Here is a 17,813-nt window from a genome sequence, read left to right as displayed (position 1 = left end):
GAGGTTTATCAGTTAATCCATTTGATAATGCAACCATGTGCTTATTTTTTTTTCAAAATATATGTCATCTATTTGCAGGGGCGGATCCTGTATTTGATGTTAGAGGGGGCGCAACTTAGGGGCATAACCTTTGGACTTGCACCCCTCCTGCGGAATCGAAAAAAAAACTAGTTATAAATGTTGGGGGTACTCAAATTTTTTATACAATTTCTAGTCTGAAATGGTGCAATTTTAGTGTATTTTATTACTTTTTTCTCCTATATTTAATTAAATAAAAAGTAAACTTGGATGGCGGAGGGGAGCGCCACCCCTTGGACCCCCTAGTGAATTGTTTGATTGAAAACTGGCGACTGGTCACTACTTAACCCAATATAGATGAAGAACTTCAGCAAACACGTTATATATTACCTTTTGGAGGAGTTCTTTAATGTGTAGTAATCATAAAAAAAAATGAATATCAACATTAAAGCAACTGTGCACCAGATGATCAATTTGCAAGAAAAAAAGAAAATTGTCAAATCTGATATAAACTTGGTATTAATGTGTACAATGCACTGAAACTTACTAACTGAAGTACTGCATAGTTTACAATTTATTTAAGTTTAGCAGATATTTCGTATTTTTCCATAAAAAAAGATTACTGGGTATGTCTACCTAGTAGAATTCATTCTTTATGCGTGATTGGCTAGGCAATTTTATCACGTGATATTACCAAGTTAGGTATATAGCTTAAATGTACCAGTTGTTGAGAGTAAGCCTTCGTAGCACAGTTGATACGACGCTGGACTGCAATTTTGGCGACACGGGTTCGAACCCAGTCTCCGACACATTTTTTTTTTACATTTTGGTACTGTTTTTACAATTATGATATAAAAGCGTAACACATTCTATTAAATAATTGTCCTGAGATTTGTTACAGAAAAAACTTTTTTTGGTGGCAATCTGGTTTACAGTCCCTTTAAAGTTATGGAAGCCAGAACTAAACCCAATACACTTTAGTTACAAACTGAAATGGGTTTAAATTCTTCATGTTCTGTTATCAACCTTAATTCGAATTTGATTCATGTCCCTTTCTACCATTCACCAAGTTTCTCAAATATTTTTTATCAATAAACCAACTTAAATCCGGAGTCCTTTTGTTCCATGTACTGTAATTCAAAAGAAGAGTAATTAATAGGTCGCATTTCAATAAACACTGAGAAAATAAGCTTAACAATTTATAAATTGTTGCACAATTTAAAAATAAATCCAGATACGTGATGCCAGCAGGCTGTTGACGGCGTGAAGAAATACTTTCATTTAGCCTGTACACGTTCACAACGTGTTTCGCACTGACTGGCGCACAGTTACCGAGCGCGTCCTTGAACCACCGCGGTATATTTCAGCCTACCACGAGTGTTATCAAGCAGGGTTTTAAAGTGGACTCATTGTTATGTTACATACGCAAGGACATGCTAACATGTGAATACGTGAATAAGATACGGAAATTATTTACGAAATAATCATAAACCTTTAATCACGGAAAACAAAAGAAGCGTCATTGTTTAAGGATGGCCCTTTCCACGAATAAAGTAGCCAAGGTTTTCGTGCATTTCGTGCGAAATTACAGCGCAGAAACCACCAAACACTATAAAGTGGTGGTTGCCGGGGGCGGCTCAGGTGGTCTTTCAATCGGAGCACGTGCTTGTCGGCAATTTGGAGTTGGAAACGTGGCAATTATTGAACCGGCCAAGGTAAGTGAAAGCGAAAGTAGACCATATGGCGTGCGTGTGTTTACAACGTGACCATTAGTTTCTTTTTTTGTCGATATATCAATTTAGATAAAGACAGAAAATGAAGAAACTCATGTCATAAGATAAATGAACAACAGTTGTATCATAACTGCTAAAGTCAAAGAATCTGGTCCACTGAGTCCATTCTTGTAGACATTTTAGTTGGAGTGTTAATAGTCTTTTCAAAATCCATGTTGGTTCGGGTGTTGATGATTTCATTTTTTTCAATGAATGTCATGATTTTGTTTTTGATATATTCTGCAGCATGTTGAAGTTATTCTTATTGGGTAGTAATTTTCTGCCATTTCCTATAACCTGGTGTGTAAGATGGATGTTTCAATCCGTTTGGCATTTTTCTGGATTCTTTTGATTTACTGAAGATTATTAAAATTTGTAGTAACGTTGCTAGATTCTCTCTTAACTGACATTCTGTTGTTATTCTATGGTGAATTTTGTCTTGCCCTTTTTCTTTTGAAAGATTTATGACTCGTAACTATTTTTTTTCTGGTAAATTCAATGGCGTCTAGCTTGTTTTGTTGGTTGTTGATGTTAAAGTTTGGTATTATTCCAATTTATTCAGTAGTGAAAATGGATTGCTAAAGTGTCTACCTATTTCATTTCATATTTCCTCTTCATCTTCCATTATTTCGCCAACAGGTTTTTAGAAAGTTTCATACTGATATGCTTGTTTTTTGACACACATTTCTAGAACATTTTTGTATGGTATTTACTTTGGCCTTATTTGCAATTATCAGATTTGGTGTTTGTTTGTATATCACTTTGTTTCTCTTTTTCCCTTGTTATCATTATATGTGCAGGTGAATATGTACTTTTGCAGTGTGTATTTTATGCAGGCTGCACTATTTCTCTTGATATCATCTCTGCTTTGCACATCAACAAAGTGGTTTTGCAGGTTTCTGGGAATCTGTTTTAACTTTATGCGTCAGTTTTTTGGTTAGTTGTTCCCATAGCTTCTCCAGATCAAGTGGTAAATAACCATACCATTCTACTGTGCCAAAAGCTTGTCTAATTCATCCTTAGTTTCCTTTTTGGTACTTTTCATTACTTGCTTGACATTTTCTAGTAGGTTTTGTTTTCTTGCCTCCACAGGTGGGCATATTAAAATCACACTGTTTGCTCACTTGGTTTTCTGTATTGGACTGAACTTTGGCATACAGAGAGGACCATTAAAATTACTTGGCAGAGGAGTTTGGTACATAAAGATGACATGTTGCGTGCAAAACCCATGTCCTTACCTCAAGGGTCAAGGTCACACTTACAGGTTTATGAAATGTTGCTTATTTGCATACACAGTATACATGTAGTTGGTTGTGTCTGGGCTGTAACTTTGTCATGCAAGGATGGATTTTTGATATAAATTTGTGAATGTGTTCGTTTCAAACGCAATGTTTCCTGTCCAAGACCCATGACCCTACCTCGAAGTTCAAGTTTACACTTAGATTTTAATCAACAGTGAATGCTGCATATATGCACAGAGAAAGAGAATAGTTTTATGTGTCCCGCTGTAAGTTTGTCATGCACAGAGAGTTTTAAAATTGCTTGGCTCGTGTGTTTTGTACATAAAGAGGATGTGATACCCGCAAGACCCATATCCTTACCTCTTTATATCATCACTCATCTGGACTTAAAGGGACAAGACACCAGATGGTTCCAAAATCGAAAAATAAAGTGTTTCCTCAAAACAAGACCAGAATTGTCAATACAAGGTTGTATGGGGTCGACAATACCGTCATTTTACGTGATTGAAATAATATTTGGTTGCTGTCTCAGCTGAGTTTACCTGTTTAAAAATAGTGGATAATGGTTTCCCAGTCTATATTGCGTATATTTAGCGTGTGAAAGCCACATAATTAGTACAGATACTGAGCTGTTTTTAATTTAACTGGGATTTTTGTAGTATACAAACCCAGCAGATTGTTGAATTGAAACCATATGCAAAACTTTGGAAGATGCATGTGTTGTAAGCGATGTGATACATCAGTTATTAAGATTCATTATGTTGCACACAACAGTACCGGTATCTATGATCTTTATGTAGAAGTTTTTGACAATTTTCTTTTTTTTCTTGCAGTTGTATCATCTGGTGTCTAGTCCCTTTAAAAGTTTAAAGGGTAAGATCAAAATGAACAGCGGCCAATTCAAAGGGAACTCATATTTAATTGTTAAACAACTTTAAGTTATGTTCGTCACTTGCCATTGCTTCTTTCTTTCATTCTATTTTTAGAAATTTCTGTTTTATTTCAGGTCCACTTCTACCAGCCCATGTGGACATTGGTTGGGGGCGGGGTAAAATCATTTTCGCAGTCAGGGGTCCCCACCCAAGACATTTTACCACGGGGATGTAAGCCCTACAATCAGTATCTACAGGAATTCGACCCAGAGAGAAATACAGTCACCCTTAAAAATGGGGAAAAGGTACTTTAAATCATTCTCAAGTGTTCATGTTTTCAAAAATATCTCAAAATATTAAGCACTGTAAACTAAGAATATCAGTAAAAATTACGCTCTGCATTACAATTGGAAGCTTCTTCACCAATATTAAAGCTACTCTTCTACAGATTACCATTTTGACAACTTTTATAAAAAAAAATTGTCTTGTAATATTTTATGTTTTGCTCAACTATCTTACAATCAGTGAAATAAGACTGCTGACAAAAGATCAGATTGCAAGTTTTAATATTTCCGTTCGAAAATTGATGTTTTATGGCTTAAAGCATTGCTAGCGCTTTAAGAAACAAGAGGCCCAAAAGGGCCTGGCATGGCTTTTGTGGTCATATCAATCCAGAGCATGTATGTATGGGTAAAAGGCAACAGACATATAGTTTATGTTTTGTGTTTGGGTTACCTGAAAACGTAGCACGTTCAACATCTGAGCCCAGAAAGTATTGTAAGCAGATTAGTTGCATGAACTATTTTAATATGTGCCAAGTAAAAGTCATCTGACAAAAAAAAATGCTTTCAAAACTGTACTCATAGTAAAAATTTCTGTAGTTTTAAAAGTTAAAAAAAGTTGGTCAAAAGGTCAAAGTCAAGGGCATCCTAGGACAACATTGATCAATTTGAACAAACATTCACAATCAATTGTGCTGAGATGGATGCACGAACACACAAAAAGATTTTCAAACCTTTCCAGATTTATGTTTACCAAACCTGTGAACCCTGGGTGTGGCCAGTTATGACACCAGGTGCATAACTTAAACATTCACAACCAATTTTGTTAAAATGAATGCGCAAACTATAGAACTTAAAGCTCAAAAATGGCCTTTGGGCTTTCAACAAGAACAAGGCAGCGTAATTCACAAAATCAACTGCAGAAGCAAAAAGCAAATTGTCTCTCAAAATCCTAGACTTGCAAATTGTCTCCCTTAACTCTAGACTTGAATTTACATATGTATACATGTAAACTTGGCTAAAAATAGAATTCGCTCATGCAGACCTGGCTAAAAATAAAAAGCATTTCTTTAAAACTTTCATGGCCCATAATCTAGGCATTCATGGGCGGATCTTGCTGGTTTTCGAAAGGAACCGAGCTCTAATGGATATCTAGATACTGTACAAGTTTCATCGAGATACAATCAAAACTGAAGACTGTATCGTGTTCACAAGCAATTGTTTACAGACGCACGACCGCACGACCGCACGGACGCACGGATGCACATACTACGTACACATTACCATCGCATAAGCTCTTCTGGCCTTTGGCCAGTAGAGCTAAAATGCATAAAACATCATAGATAGAAATGATAGATATGAAAACCTGCGCTTGATTTTTTGTCAGCAGTCTTATGTCTCTGGTTTCCATGCATTTTCGAAAACAATGGCTCGTTCCAAGACAAAAAAAATAAATAAAAAAAGTTGTTAAAACGTTCAATCTGTGAGAGTGCAGCTTTAATACTGACTTTATCCAATCGGGTTCTAGATCCTTTTTTTCTCAATGTATATTCAAACGGTCATGAATTTGATTAAAAATTAATTGCTTCAGAAATAAGTCTTATGTGTTCTAATATGATACTTACATGTCAAAGTTTTACTTCAAGTTAAATAATGTTTTTATTTTAATGGATAAACCACATTTTTGCAAAACTTAAAACAATCTTATCTTGAAAATGTGTAAAAAAATAACAGTCAGCCTTTACACTATGTAGTATTATTATTTATATTGAATGTCAAGTTAACATTTATCATGATGTATATTTCTATTTCAGCTCAGTTACGACTACCTTGTAGTGGCTTTGGGAATACAGATAAATTTGAATAAGGTAAAATGAATGAAACATGCCCTTCAGAATACCACTGCACATTGATTTATAGTGTATACAAAAGCTATACATGAGACATGTGCGTGCATTCGATTTCACCATGTAATTTATTTTTGCCTTAAAGTGCAATTGGTATCACGTTTCAAAGTCTAATGTAGGTTACAGGTGAATTAAGAATACATGTACTTCTGCCGTGCTCTTTTCACAAGATCAAAATAATCAGTCAGTTTTTTTCCATTTGATGGTAATACACGTCTGTGTCAAAATTAGCTGCAAGGCCCTTGACAATCTTTGTTTCAAATACATTCACTTTACTTTAGGTCTTTTGTTGAGATGTCGTCTGGCCAGCGGCGTAGCTTCATATAGGCCTTGTAGGCCTGGGCCTACAACTTTTTTTAAAAAAAATGACAAAATTTACAATTACCCAAAATGCAATAAAACTAGCTATTCAAACACTTTGAACAACACAAAAGTTTGTTTTATTTTAACCAAAGCAGGTTCTATGTTTATTTAAACTACATGCAGGGTGTATTGCTTGATTGCAGTGTAATCATTGCAAATAAAATTGTGTGTATTACGTGCATGTAAAAGTCACCAAACTCACATGAAATCATCGGGCCTACAAGTTTTTTTAGGCACTTGCTACGCCCCTGTTAGCTGATATAAATACACACTAGTTGGTCTCCTTGTTAAAAACAGACTTGTAGGTTTCCTTGGTTGGTCTTGAACTCAAAACCATTAAGATGAGCGGCATACATCTTTACCGCTACACCATCTCATCCTGTGATATTTAGTTTGTAATCATAAAATTGTTATAATACATTACATTTGACAAGCAATAGGAATTAAAAGCCGGCTATTTTCCCTTTGATTTTTACTTGCCAAAGGTATTAAACAAAAGCTTGTGAATACAATACAGTCCTCAGTTTTGAGTTATCTCAATCAAACTCATACAGCAGTTAGATATCCATCAGAGCTGTGATCTATTAACCAGCCATAGCTGCCCCTGCATGACTAGATTTGAAATGCTGCAGCCCTCTCAAAAGTATACTCTAAGGAAGACAACTTTGTACAGATAGCTGTATATTTTTGTAGCAATTATCTCCCTTTTAATAACGATTGAGTTCAGTAGAGGATGAACCATTACAGCACCGTAAAAACCATACCAGTAGAGCATAGGCCCTTGTGGGCCTCTTGGTTTTGATGGGTTTTTTGTTAACATTTATAAAGAATTTCAAATGAGTTTTTCTGACTTGTACTGGTATATCTTTACTCTTGATTGACCTTCTTTCACATCTATCTTTTGCTAGGTGGAGGGTTTAGAAGAAGCCTTGAAACATGACAAGAATGTATGCACAAACTACTTGAGCGAGTATGTCGTAAAGACGTTTCCCGCCATCCAAGATTTCCGCGGAGGCAATGCCATCTTCACTTTTCCAAACACTCCAGTCAAGTGTGCGGGCGCCCCCCAGAAAATTATGTACATGGCTGAGGACTATTGGAAGAAGGTACTTGCCGTTTCAAAAAAAAATGATTTCATATGATGATATTATGCTCTTCAGTGTGGTAGATAAACACCACAAATATTTGGACGGTGCTATCATGTGTGCATATGCGCCTCAGAAAATCTTGAACCTGGCAGCAGAGTATAGAATTTTTTTATACGTATAGATCCCTCACAGATTGAACGTTTTGACAACTTTTTTTTTATTTTTTGTCTCGGAACGAGGCAATTTTTGCAAAAATGCATGGATATAAGACTGCTGACAGAAATTAGATTCCAGATCTTTATATTTAAGTTCAAAAATTGATGTTTTGTGCATTTTTCTTAAACCCTTCGTAACTCTTTAAGCCATAAAACGTTAATTTCGAACAGAAATACGAAAATCTGTGATCTGATCTTTTGTCAGCAATCTTTTATCATTGGTTTGCAGATATTTACACAAGAAATTGCTCTTTCCAAAACAAACAAAAAATAGAAAAATGTCAGAACGTTCAATCTGTGAGAGTGCAGCTTTAAAGGATCACTGTTCTTACACCCCCTCCACTCCTTCATAGTATGTTATAAATTCTCGGTGTACTTCAGCATGGAGTTAAAGACAAGACAAAGATTTTCTACAACACGTCTTTGGGTGTGATATTTGGGATACCAAGATATGCAGCCAGCTTGATGAAGGTCGTTGAAAGAAAGTGAGCTAGTCTAACTTGACGTAATAATATGAGTACATGTTTTAAAGCATATTTGTTTTACAATTATTTTGAAACGAGTTACTATTAAGTGTCGACTCTAGTGAGTCCGGAATCACACTTGTCTGACTTGATGACTAACAACCAAACTTGCATGCACCTTGGCCGTGAATCAAACCCATGCCGCCTTGGTGAGAAATAAATGTGCTAGCCACTGTGCTTACCGGACAACCGAATTAGTTCAAGATTGTATGAAACAAAAAATGAAAAAAAACGTATTCAATTTTTTAGGCATTTTGAGAACAAGTATTTACTTCTGACTTTTTAAAAAGATATCACATAATTGAAATTGAAATTCCATGAGCAACTTGTCAAAATATATATGGATAATTCTGCTTGATTTTAATGACTTATATTTCCCATTGGCAACTGTTCAGAATATGTAAATTGTTAGATGCTAAAAAGGGTAAAAAAAATAACATCATTGGATAAAAATACATTAAAGATGCACTCTTACTCCCAAATAAGCAGTACCACAATTGATACAATTGTTTAAATTTACCAAAAAGGATGAATAAATATCGAAAACAATGGGCCTTATGAAGGAAACCATGTCTTATTTCAAAGAAAGGTGCAGAAAACAGTATTTCTACCTTATGAGATGATAGTTGATCACTGTCAATCTTTTAGTACCCACCAATCATTTAATATTTGCGCCTTTTCAGCTATTAAATACATATTAACAGTGTTATTATCAGTTATTAATATTTTCCACAAATGCATAATTTAGTGATTAGTTAAAGGTTTATCACCCAAGATTTATGTTTGTTATAATATACAGTATGTGTATGTATTCATTTTAAATACGAATATCGCTTTAAGAAAACAGATCGAAAATGGGACAAAACTAGCAGCACAGTGAGTTATATGAATAGGCTATAAATGTAAGACACACATAGGAATGTTTGTATAGTTGTTGACAAGTCTTATTACTCCCAAATGCAACAAAAGTGTCTTTCATTACAAAAATCTGAAATTTATTATACATGTGTGAACATGCCTACAGTATATATATGTACCTTAGTCATTAGAATTTGATTCTTATTATTGGTGCGTTCATGCAGTATGAATGCTCTGCCACGATTTTGCAAATCCATGAAGTTCGCTAGCCCTTCTTGGAAAATTTGCAAAATCGCGAATGAGCATTCAGACTGCATGGATAAATGAAAAATCGGAATCAATCATTAGATTCAAATTTCCCCCTTTTCACTACTTTTTTGTACTACATATGATTTTGTTTATAATAATCACGAAAACTATCTTACAAAACTCCGACTACAGTGGTCACAAAGGTCGACCTTTGCAAAAAAAACTGTAAACTTTATAGTATCTACTATTAGCTCATATGAATAGACTATGTCTGTTTGTCTGTTTCCTTGGTAGAAACAAGTACTGCTTCATAGTGCCCAAATTTCGAAAACAGTGTGAGAAAGTGCCTATGAATGGAGCTTTTAAAAACCCACAATATCTTGAATGAGAGGCTGACACATTTACCACTAGACCGCCTTACACTGTTTCCGTTTTTGCAGGGGAATAATCCTGAACAAGCGACAAAATTTGAAGGCTGTGGACCATGCCAAGAAGACTGCAACCTTTGACCTCCTTGACAGCGAGAAAGGAGAGACACAAACATACCATGTATGATATGCTTGGTCAAATACCTTCAAGTATATTGTTATACCCCCAACAAACAAAGTTTGAGTGGGTATATTGGAGTCACCCTGTGGTCTATTGGTCTGTTGGTTGGTCGGTCTGTCCGTCCTATGCAATTGTTGTTGTCCAGAGAATAACTTGTAAACTACTGGATGGAATTTTCTAACCTTCATATGATGGTAAAGGACAATGAGAGGAAGTGCAGTGTACAAGAATCATAACTCTTTTTACAGATTACTATAGAGTAATTGCCTTTTGTTTATTGTTTTTGTCCGGAGAATAACTTGAAAACTGAAGAATGGAATCTGATTAATCTTCATACAGTGGTCAAGCACACCGAGAGGAACTCCATTGAACGAGATCAATATCTTTATTTCAGCTAATTGCATATTTATTGCCCTTTTTCTTGTCCAGGGCATAACTTGAAAACTTCTGGATAGAATTTAATTAAACTGCATATGATGATATGGCATAATAAAAGGAAGTGCAGTGTGTAAGATCAATATTTCAGCTAATCATAGAGTTTACTTTGTTTATTTTTCTTGTCCGGAGGTTAACTGAAAAACAACTTGATTGAATTTTATTAAACTTCATTGAATGGTAATGCACAATGAGAAGGAGTGCATTATTACTTTCTCTTGTCTAGAGCTAACTTGAAAACTACCAGATGGAATTTAATAAACTTCATACGATGGTAAGGGACAATGAGCTGAAGTGCAGTTTAGAAGAAGCGTAACTTTATTCAGCTAACTACAGAGTAATTGCCCTTTACTTTTCCTTATCCGGAGCATAACTTCAAAACTGCTAGATGGAGTTTAGATTTGATTATTCATAATTATTATTTAATTATTATTTTAATTAAGCGCAATGAGAGGAAGTGCAGTGTACAAGAACCATAACTCTATTTTACCTTATTACAGAGTTTTTGTCATTGTTACTTTTTCTGGTCCGGGGCATAACTTGAAAACTACTGGATGGAATTTAATTAAGTTTCTTATGATGGTAAAAAACAATGAGAGGAAGTGGAGTGTACAAGAACCATAACTATTTCAGCTAATCACAGAGTTATTGCCTTTAGTTTCTTTTCCTTAACCGGTGCATAACTAGACAACTAAAGGATGGAATTACACGTCATTAAATGGTCAAGGACAATGAGAGAAAGTGCAGTGTACAAGAACCATAACTCTATTTCAGCTAACTACAAAGTTATTGCCCTTTGTTATTTTTTCTTGTCAGCAGCATTGCTTCTTTAATACTCGATGGACTTTGATTAAACAACACACACTGGTTAAGCATAATAAGTGAAAATGCATTTTACAATAACCTCAGAACTATGGCCTCATCATTCAAAGAAATGGTTTGCCATTCCTGTGTCCAGGCCGCTTTCTGGGGGGGGGGGTATTAAATCAGGCATGCATACACCAAACAATGATGTAGGAAATTTCAACCATTTCCTACTGTAATTTCAATCATTTTCTACACAGTACGACTTTCTTCATGTGGGACCGCCCCAGTCAGGACCAGACGTGCTCAAGAATTCTTCAGTGCCGATTGTTGACGAGACAGGCTTCCTTGATGTGGATAAAAACACATGCCAGCATGTCAAATTTCCGAACATTTTTGGTATTGGGGACTGTACCAACATACCTACTGCAAAAACAGCAGCTGCTGTCGGTGAGTAGTGAAAAAAGTAAAAAGATCTCTGTGTTACTGAAAAAAAATTGTATTAAATGATAAATGATAAAAGATTTGAGTCTATAATATTTTTCTTTACTTGATTTTGTAAACAACTCTTGAGTTTCCCAGATAGAAGCAAAAAAATGTTGTGTCCTTTTAAAGAGGACAAGTAAGCGACCTCTATGGTCATGTTTTAATGGTAAAGTACTATCATACAATTATGAAGTTTTTAGTTATTAAATGATTTGATATTCACCAGTTAAAGCAATGTTATCAGAAACTGTTGGTGTTCCTTTTGTTCCTCAAGCCTTTTTACTGTAGTGTAAAATATAAGAGGTTAATTTCTTTCATATAAAAACTTACACAGGAGTTTTTGTTTTGAATCCAGCTGCCTGCAGTGGGCACCTGTTCCGAGGAATCAAAGACATGGAGGCTGGAAAGAAGCCTTCAGGCACAGTGAGAACTAGTATTGTAAACGTTTCAGTAAACAAACTTGTTCAACTTGTTTCATATATAAGTTGCTCGTCTGCTTTTTAAAAATAAATATTGCTTAAATGTCAGACAATACTCGCATGAACAACAAGTTTCGTAACTATGGCTTAAATATGTTTTGGTTGCACTTTTTGTATGACTAAGAAAATGTAGAACAATTAAGTATAAGCGTTCACTCCAAAGCGCTGTTGTTTTGCTTTGGACTTTATATTGGTGGTTTTAAACACAATCAGTTCTTTCTGTTGCTTCAAACATGCAATTTATACTCAACAGAGAGAAAATCTCTTAAACCGACAGTTCAGACTTATATTTTAGAACTTTTATTAGGAATGTGGCATTAGTCAAGGTCCATCCTCTATAATGTTATAATTTAAAAGGCCCGAATTGGTGTGTTATATTTCAAAGCAAATACTGTTTATTTTTTGATAATTGTTCACTGTTGTGTAAAAGCAAGCAGCACTCAACATTTTTATAATGTCAGCTGTCCAAATGATATTTTTAGGAGGTCTGAGCCAGCCAAAAATAATGATATGCACTGCTGAGATCATAAAAAAATGGAACTATCAACTAGGTATGTAAATAATATGAGATTATGTTTCTTGTTTATATTACAGTACAATGGCTACTCCTCATGTCCGCTGATCACAGACTACCACCACTGCATTCTTGCCGAGTTTGCTTTTGACGGGCAGATTTACGAGACGTTCCCGCTCGACCAGAGCAAGGAGAGACGTACAATGTACCATCTTAAGAGAGATGTCATGCCACAAATATACTGGCACATGTTCCTCAAGTATGTTACAGATTACATAAGCATGCCAGAGAAATAAAATTGTGTTGTCTTTATGTGACTATGTCGGCGGCATCCTACTTTCATGCCGGCACTTTTCTTGACCTTTTTTCTCCAATCTTTACAAAACTTGGCAGCAATTCTCAGTTGCGTAATATTTCGACTGAGTTTATCACAAGTCGGGTCTCCATTGTTACTCTACAGTAGAGTTATGGTCCGTAAATTGTCAAAATGATTGGCGAATCACAACTTAATCATGAATTCAAATTTTGTAACCGGGAAGTTACAGTAGATCGTTTTATGGTTTTCATGCGCAAATGATCTATGCATCGTGACAGCGTTTTGCGAGCTCATGCCTCACTAAAATGAATTATTGAACACACCGCGGTAGATTAATAAGTATTGCAGGTGTTCCGCTAAAATGGACTTTGTTCTTTTCTCTTGAACAGCCTTAGCGCCATATAAACCTTCATAAATATTTATAAATATAATTAATATAAATATAAGTTAAATTTAAAACACAGCTTGATCGCTGCTTCAATTAATTGGATCAAGGTGGGGGAAATCTACCGGTATGTCTTTGACACAAGTCTAAATATAATCCTGAGTGCTTATAAGTTGTAAAACAAAAAAACAATACTGGTTATTGCCAAGGAAACTGAGTGTGATTCTATTAGTATTAGCTATCAGCTATTTAAAGTAAATATTAAAACTAAACTGAATACCAAAACATTCTAGCCTACCATTTTCTATAGAAATGTATTTCTTTTTTCAGAGGCTACTGGAATGGGCCAGGAACTTACCGGAAGATAATGCACCTTGGAATGTGCTGCTGAAAAGTGCACTCTTGTGCCTTTAACATATGCTTTATGATACATTCAAGTTGTTAAGCACATCCGCAACATCTTACCATTATTTTTTTTCGAATTTATATTTGTGTGTGATCATAAGTATCTTCCATGGCCGAGAGTGTAAGATAGGTTCATAGGTTCTATCTTACACGAGCGGCTATGGTAGATGCTTTTTCTACCACCTCAGTTAAACAAAATTAAGTAAAAATGAATTTTTTGCTGGAACTCTTTTGTGCTTAGTGAAAATAATTGTGTATGGATATGCGATAGCACGTGGTTGTCATGGATATGCGCCAGTTATTCGGGTTATGTTAACAGTCAATTCGATCTTTAAATAGTTCGGAGGAGAGTGACGCATTATTTCTTGAAATGTGCGTGAAAACTGTTTTATAGTGACATTTGAAGCGAGAAATAATTAATTAGCGTTCCAAATATTGCCACAAGACAAGGTTTCCATGATGCTACAGACGACAGTCTTCAACAAGGGAGGAAATTATAATGTGACGACCGTTAAAAAGGAGTTCCATACGGGCATTTTATCTTCGCCCGTGGGCAAGATAAGAATATCCAGCATGGTTAAATTATTGGATACTTATCTGAGATGGGAGAAAATAATATCTATGTCATAATATAATAGTTTGATCAATCAGTTCTGACATTTTTTTATTTTTTTTAGGATTGAAAACATCTTAAATTTAAAGCATGGAGAAACAATTTTTTGGAAATCATGAGCTTACAATATTTTGTCTTAATCTCATGAATAGGATGGATGCACACTGTGCATTGTTTTGGAAGAATTGTGATTATGGTACCTGTGGTCTTAAATTCTTACATTTTTATTTTGAATGCTTAGCAGTTTCAATCAAATCTTTTCTTAAAAAAAATAACTTTTTTTTTTCGACATTTTGTTTTTGAACTCTAAGCGTGTTTGCTATAGATATAAAAGCAAAATAACAACAATGAATATGTGATAGGGGAACTCAGCCATTCAAATTTACAGTATGATTTCTGATGAAGCAAAGCAAATTATGGTTTTAAAGTTTTACTCTTTAGTTGTAATTTATTTTTTGTTATTTTAAAGCTGCACTCTCGCAGATTGACCGTTTTGACAACTTTTTGTCTTGGAATGAACCGATTTGTGTGTAAATGTCTGGAAACCAGTGATACTAGATTGCTGACAAAAAATCATAGTGCAGTTTTTCATATTTATGTTCAAAAATTGATGTTTTATGGCTAAAAGTGTATCCAACACTTCCGGAAAAATGAAATTTTCGGCATTTCCCCAATATTTGAGAACAGTTCTATTGTAAATTATCTTATATGACTGAATTGAAGGCATTGACAACAAAATCAGCTGATTCTGAGAAAAAAATGTCAAAACTGTCAATCTTTGAGATTGCAGCTTTAAACCATTTTATTTTTTTAAATTAAAAGAGAACATGACGACATACATGTATTTCAGCATTATAGAAGTTCATCTTAAGTATTTAATGCTTAAAAGAAAGTACATGACATTATTGTGACTTTTATATGGCATGTACGTGTTCAAGTATTACTTGCCTTGTAAAGGCCAAATGTACATAATAGTATTAATATATATAATTATGATGAGGTTGTTACATTGACGCTTTGTTGTAATGGGATTGTAAATCCTTGGCTGTATTAACCAGGCACCAATTTCTCAAAGAATCTTACATAAATCAAGGGTTAATATTTCATTTGACCTCATTATTTATTTAAACTTGATTTTACAAGTTTAAAAATAGCTTAAAATGATTGTCATAAAGCTATCTCAAAAATATTTTAAAAAGTGATAGTTATAAATGTTATACCATACAGAGACACACTCTTGCGCACAGTGGTCAGAAATTGGCTCATGGTGAGCATTATTTGATAAGCTTGTAGAGAGCTGAATTTTCTACCTTCTGTACCCTGTGCGTAGGAGTGGACAGTGTGTTAAGTTTGCTTTTTTGATTGTTGAGAAATTGGGCCAAAAAAGAACTTGGTTGTACTTATTTTGCAGATTATATTTCTACTTAGAAATACGTTTTCGTTGATTATTGTGGAGACAGTCTCAGACATAGAATAGTTTCTAGTTTGAAATACAAATGCAACAAAGTTGCAGACAGATTCAGGTCTGTATAAATATATGCACAAAAGTTACCAGCTATGTCCTTCACTGTTATCTTTTACAAGGTCATACACTTTTGTTAAAGATTTTGGTTCCAGTTCAAGCACTTGTTGTTAAATACATGTTTGAGATTTTCATGGATGTAAGACAAGTTGTAAATATTATCCTTTATCTCAAATTATGATTCTTGGACACACACAAAATATGTGCGCTTCTAAAGTATTTGAAACTGACTGATATTTAGTTATTTGAGAGTTGTTTCCGCATAAATTGTCAAATACATTAGATTGTTTAATTTGTTCTGTTGTGCGACATAATGATATGCTTTGACCAATAAATCCAGTATTTTCTTATGTTTTTATTTTCTTCAATGAGATCGAGATCTCAGCAAGGGCTGCAATATTGAAGCCAGGGGTCTGAGTAGGTGACTGAATAAAGAAACTTGTAGAAAAATTGCAGAGCTATATACATTGTAAAGGAAAACTACCAGCCCCCTTCGGAAGGTATCTCTGTGCACAGATGGGTGAGGGTGTAAAGCCCGGGCCTTGATTCCCTGATGACAGCCATGGATAGGCGCTGAGTTGAAACTGATCTTGACAGCGAACCCACACAACAAAGACTTGCTAGACAATGAAGGCAATGGGCCAAAAATTTACAGTCATGGAAAATAAATTGAATTCAATTGAAACCCTTGAACGTAAGGTTACAGACGTTGAAAAGGAGTTAAGGAAAATATGGATAGCCCTCAATGACCGTGTGAAGTGTAAGGACAAACGCTTAAACAAGCTTGAGGTCAAGGTTGACGTGGAGGCTGGGATTATGGCTGACAGGGTGGTTGTGTTGGAAAAACAACGGGACGAGCTTTGGGATGACATTGCGTACTTAAAGTCGCAGTCAATGAGAAATAGTTTGGTGTTCACCTATGTTCCTGAAGAGTTTTCTTCAGGAAATGAGCCAGCCGACGTCACCGAAATCAAACTTTGTTTGCACATGTAGGAGACCTTCAAGATCATGAAAGAGACGGCGGAGTCTATTAGCGTTGAGTGCTTCCATCGCTCTCTGGGGCAACCAAGGTAGGATAAGGCAGGGTAAAGTATGAATTATCGTTGCGAAGTTTACTTTTTTTTCAGGGAAGTAGTTCTGCGGGAGTGGAAACATTTTGCTGGGACGGGGTGTCAAATGTACGTCAGTCCGTGTGTCTGGCTCAATAACTCGTGTCCGTGCTGTAACTTTCACTCGTATGGACATATTTTAAAATAACTTGCCATGTGTGTTTTACATACTTAGACGACGTGTCGCGTGCAAGACCTGTGTCCCTCCCTCTAAGGTCGAGGTAACACTTAGGTGTGCTGCATATAAGGACATAGAGTATAGGTTGTCGTGTCCGGGCTGTAACTTTCTCTTGTATGGACATAATTTAAAATGACTTGCCAAATGTGTTTGACATATCAAGAAGACGTGTCGCGTGCAAGGCTCCCTGTCCCTACCTTAAGGTCAAGGTCACACTAAGTGTTATTCACAATGGAATGCTGCATATATAAGGACATAGAGTATAGGCTGTCGTGTCCGGGCTATAACTTTCTCTTGTATGGACATATTTTAAAATGACTTGCCACATGTGTTCAACATACCAAGACGACGTGTCGTGTGCAAGACCGGTGTCCTTACCTCTAAGTTGAAGGTCACACTTAGTGTTTATTCACAATGGAATGCTGCATATAAGTACATGGAGTATAGGCTGTCGTATCTGGGCTGTAACTTTCTCTTGTATGGACAGATTTTAAAATGACTTGCCACATGTATTCGACATACCTAGACGATGTGTCGTGGCCAAGACCCATGTCCCTACCTCTAAGGTGAAAGATACACTAAGTGTTTATTCACAATGGAATGGTGAATATGAGGACATAAGAGTGCAGG

The 17,813-nt window shown here is 35.5% G+C and overlaps 1 protein-coding gene across 1 annotated transcript; it reads left to right on the top strand.

Annotated features, from left to right (window-relative positions):
- Positions 1-1,293: 1,293 nt before the first annotated feature.
- Positions 1,294-16,246, top strand: LOC128207851 (sulfide:quinone oxidoreductase, mitochondrial-like). Its single transcript, XM_052911018.1, has 10 exons — positions 1,294-1,733; positions 4,038-4,208; positions 5,999-6,052; positions 7,363-7,560; positions 8,139-8,242; positions 9,829-9,937; positions 11,437-11,626; positions 12,018-12,085; positions 12,736-12,914; positions 13,687-16,246. Exons 1-10 carry the CDS (start codon positions 1,551-1,553, stop codon positions 13,745-13,747), a joined length of 1,317 nt encoding a protein of 438 aa, XP_052766978.1. The 5' UTR covers positions 1,294-1,550; the 3' UTR covers positions 13,748-16,246.
- The last annotated feature ends 1,567 nt before the right edge of the window (positions 16,247-17,813 follow it).

This window comes from Mya arenaria, chromosome 11 (assembly GCF_026914265.1).
Source record: "Mya arenaria isolate MELC-2E11 chromosome 11, ASM2691426v1".
Taxonomy (NCBI): Eukaryota; Metazoa; Mollusca; class Bivalvia; order Myida; family Myidae; genus Mya; species Mya arenaria.
Note: the sequence above shows the minus strand (reverse complement) of the source record. Positions and strands in the feature narration are given on the sequence as shown.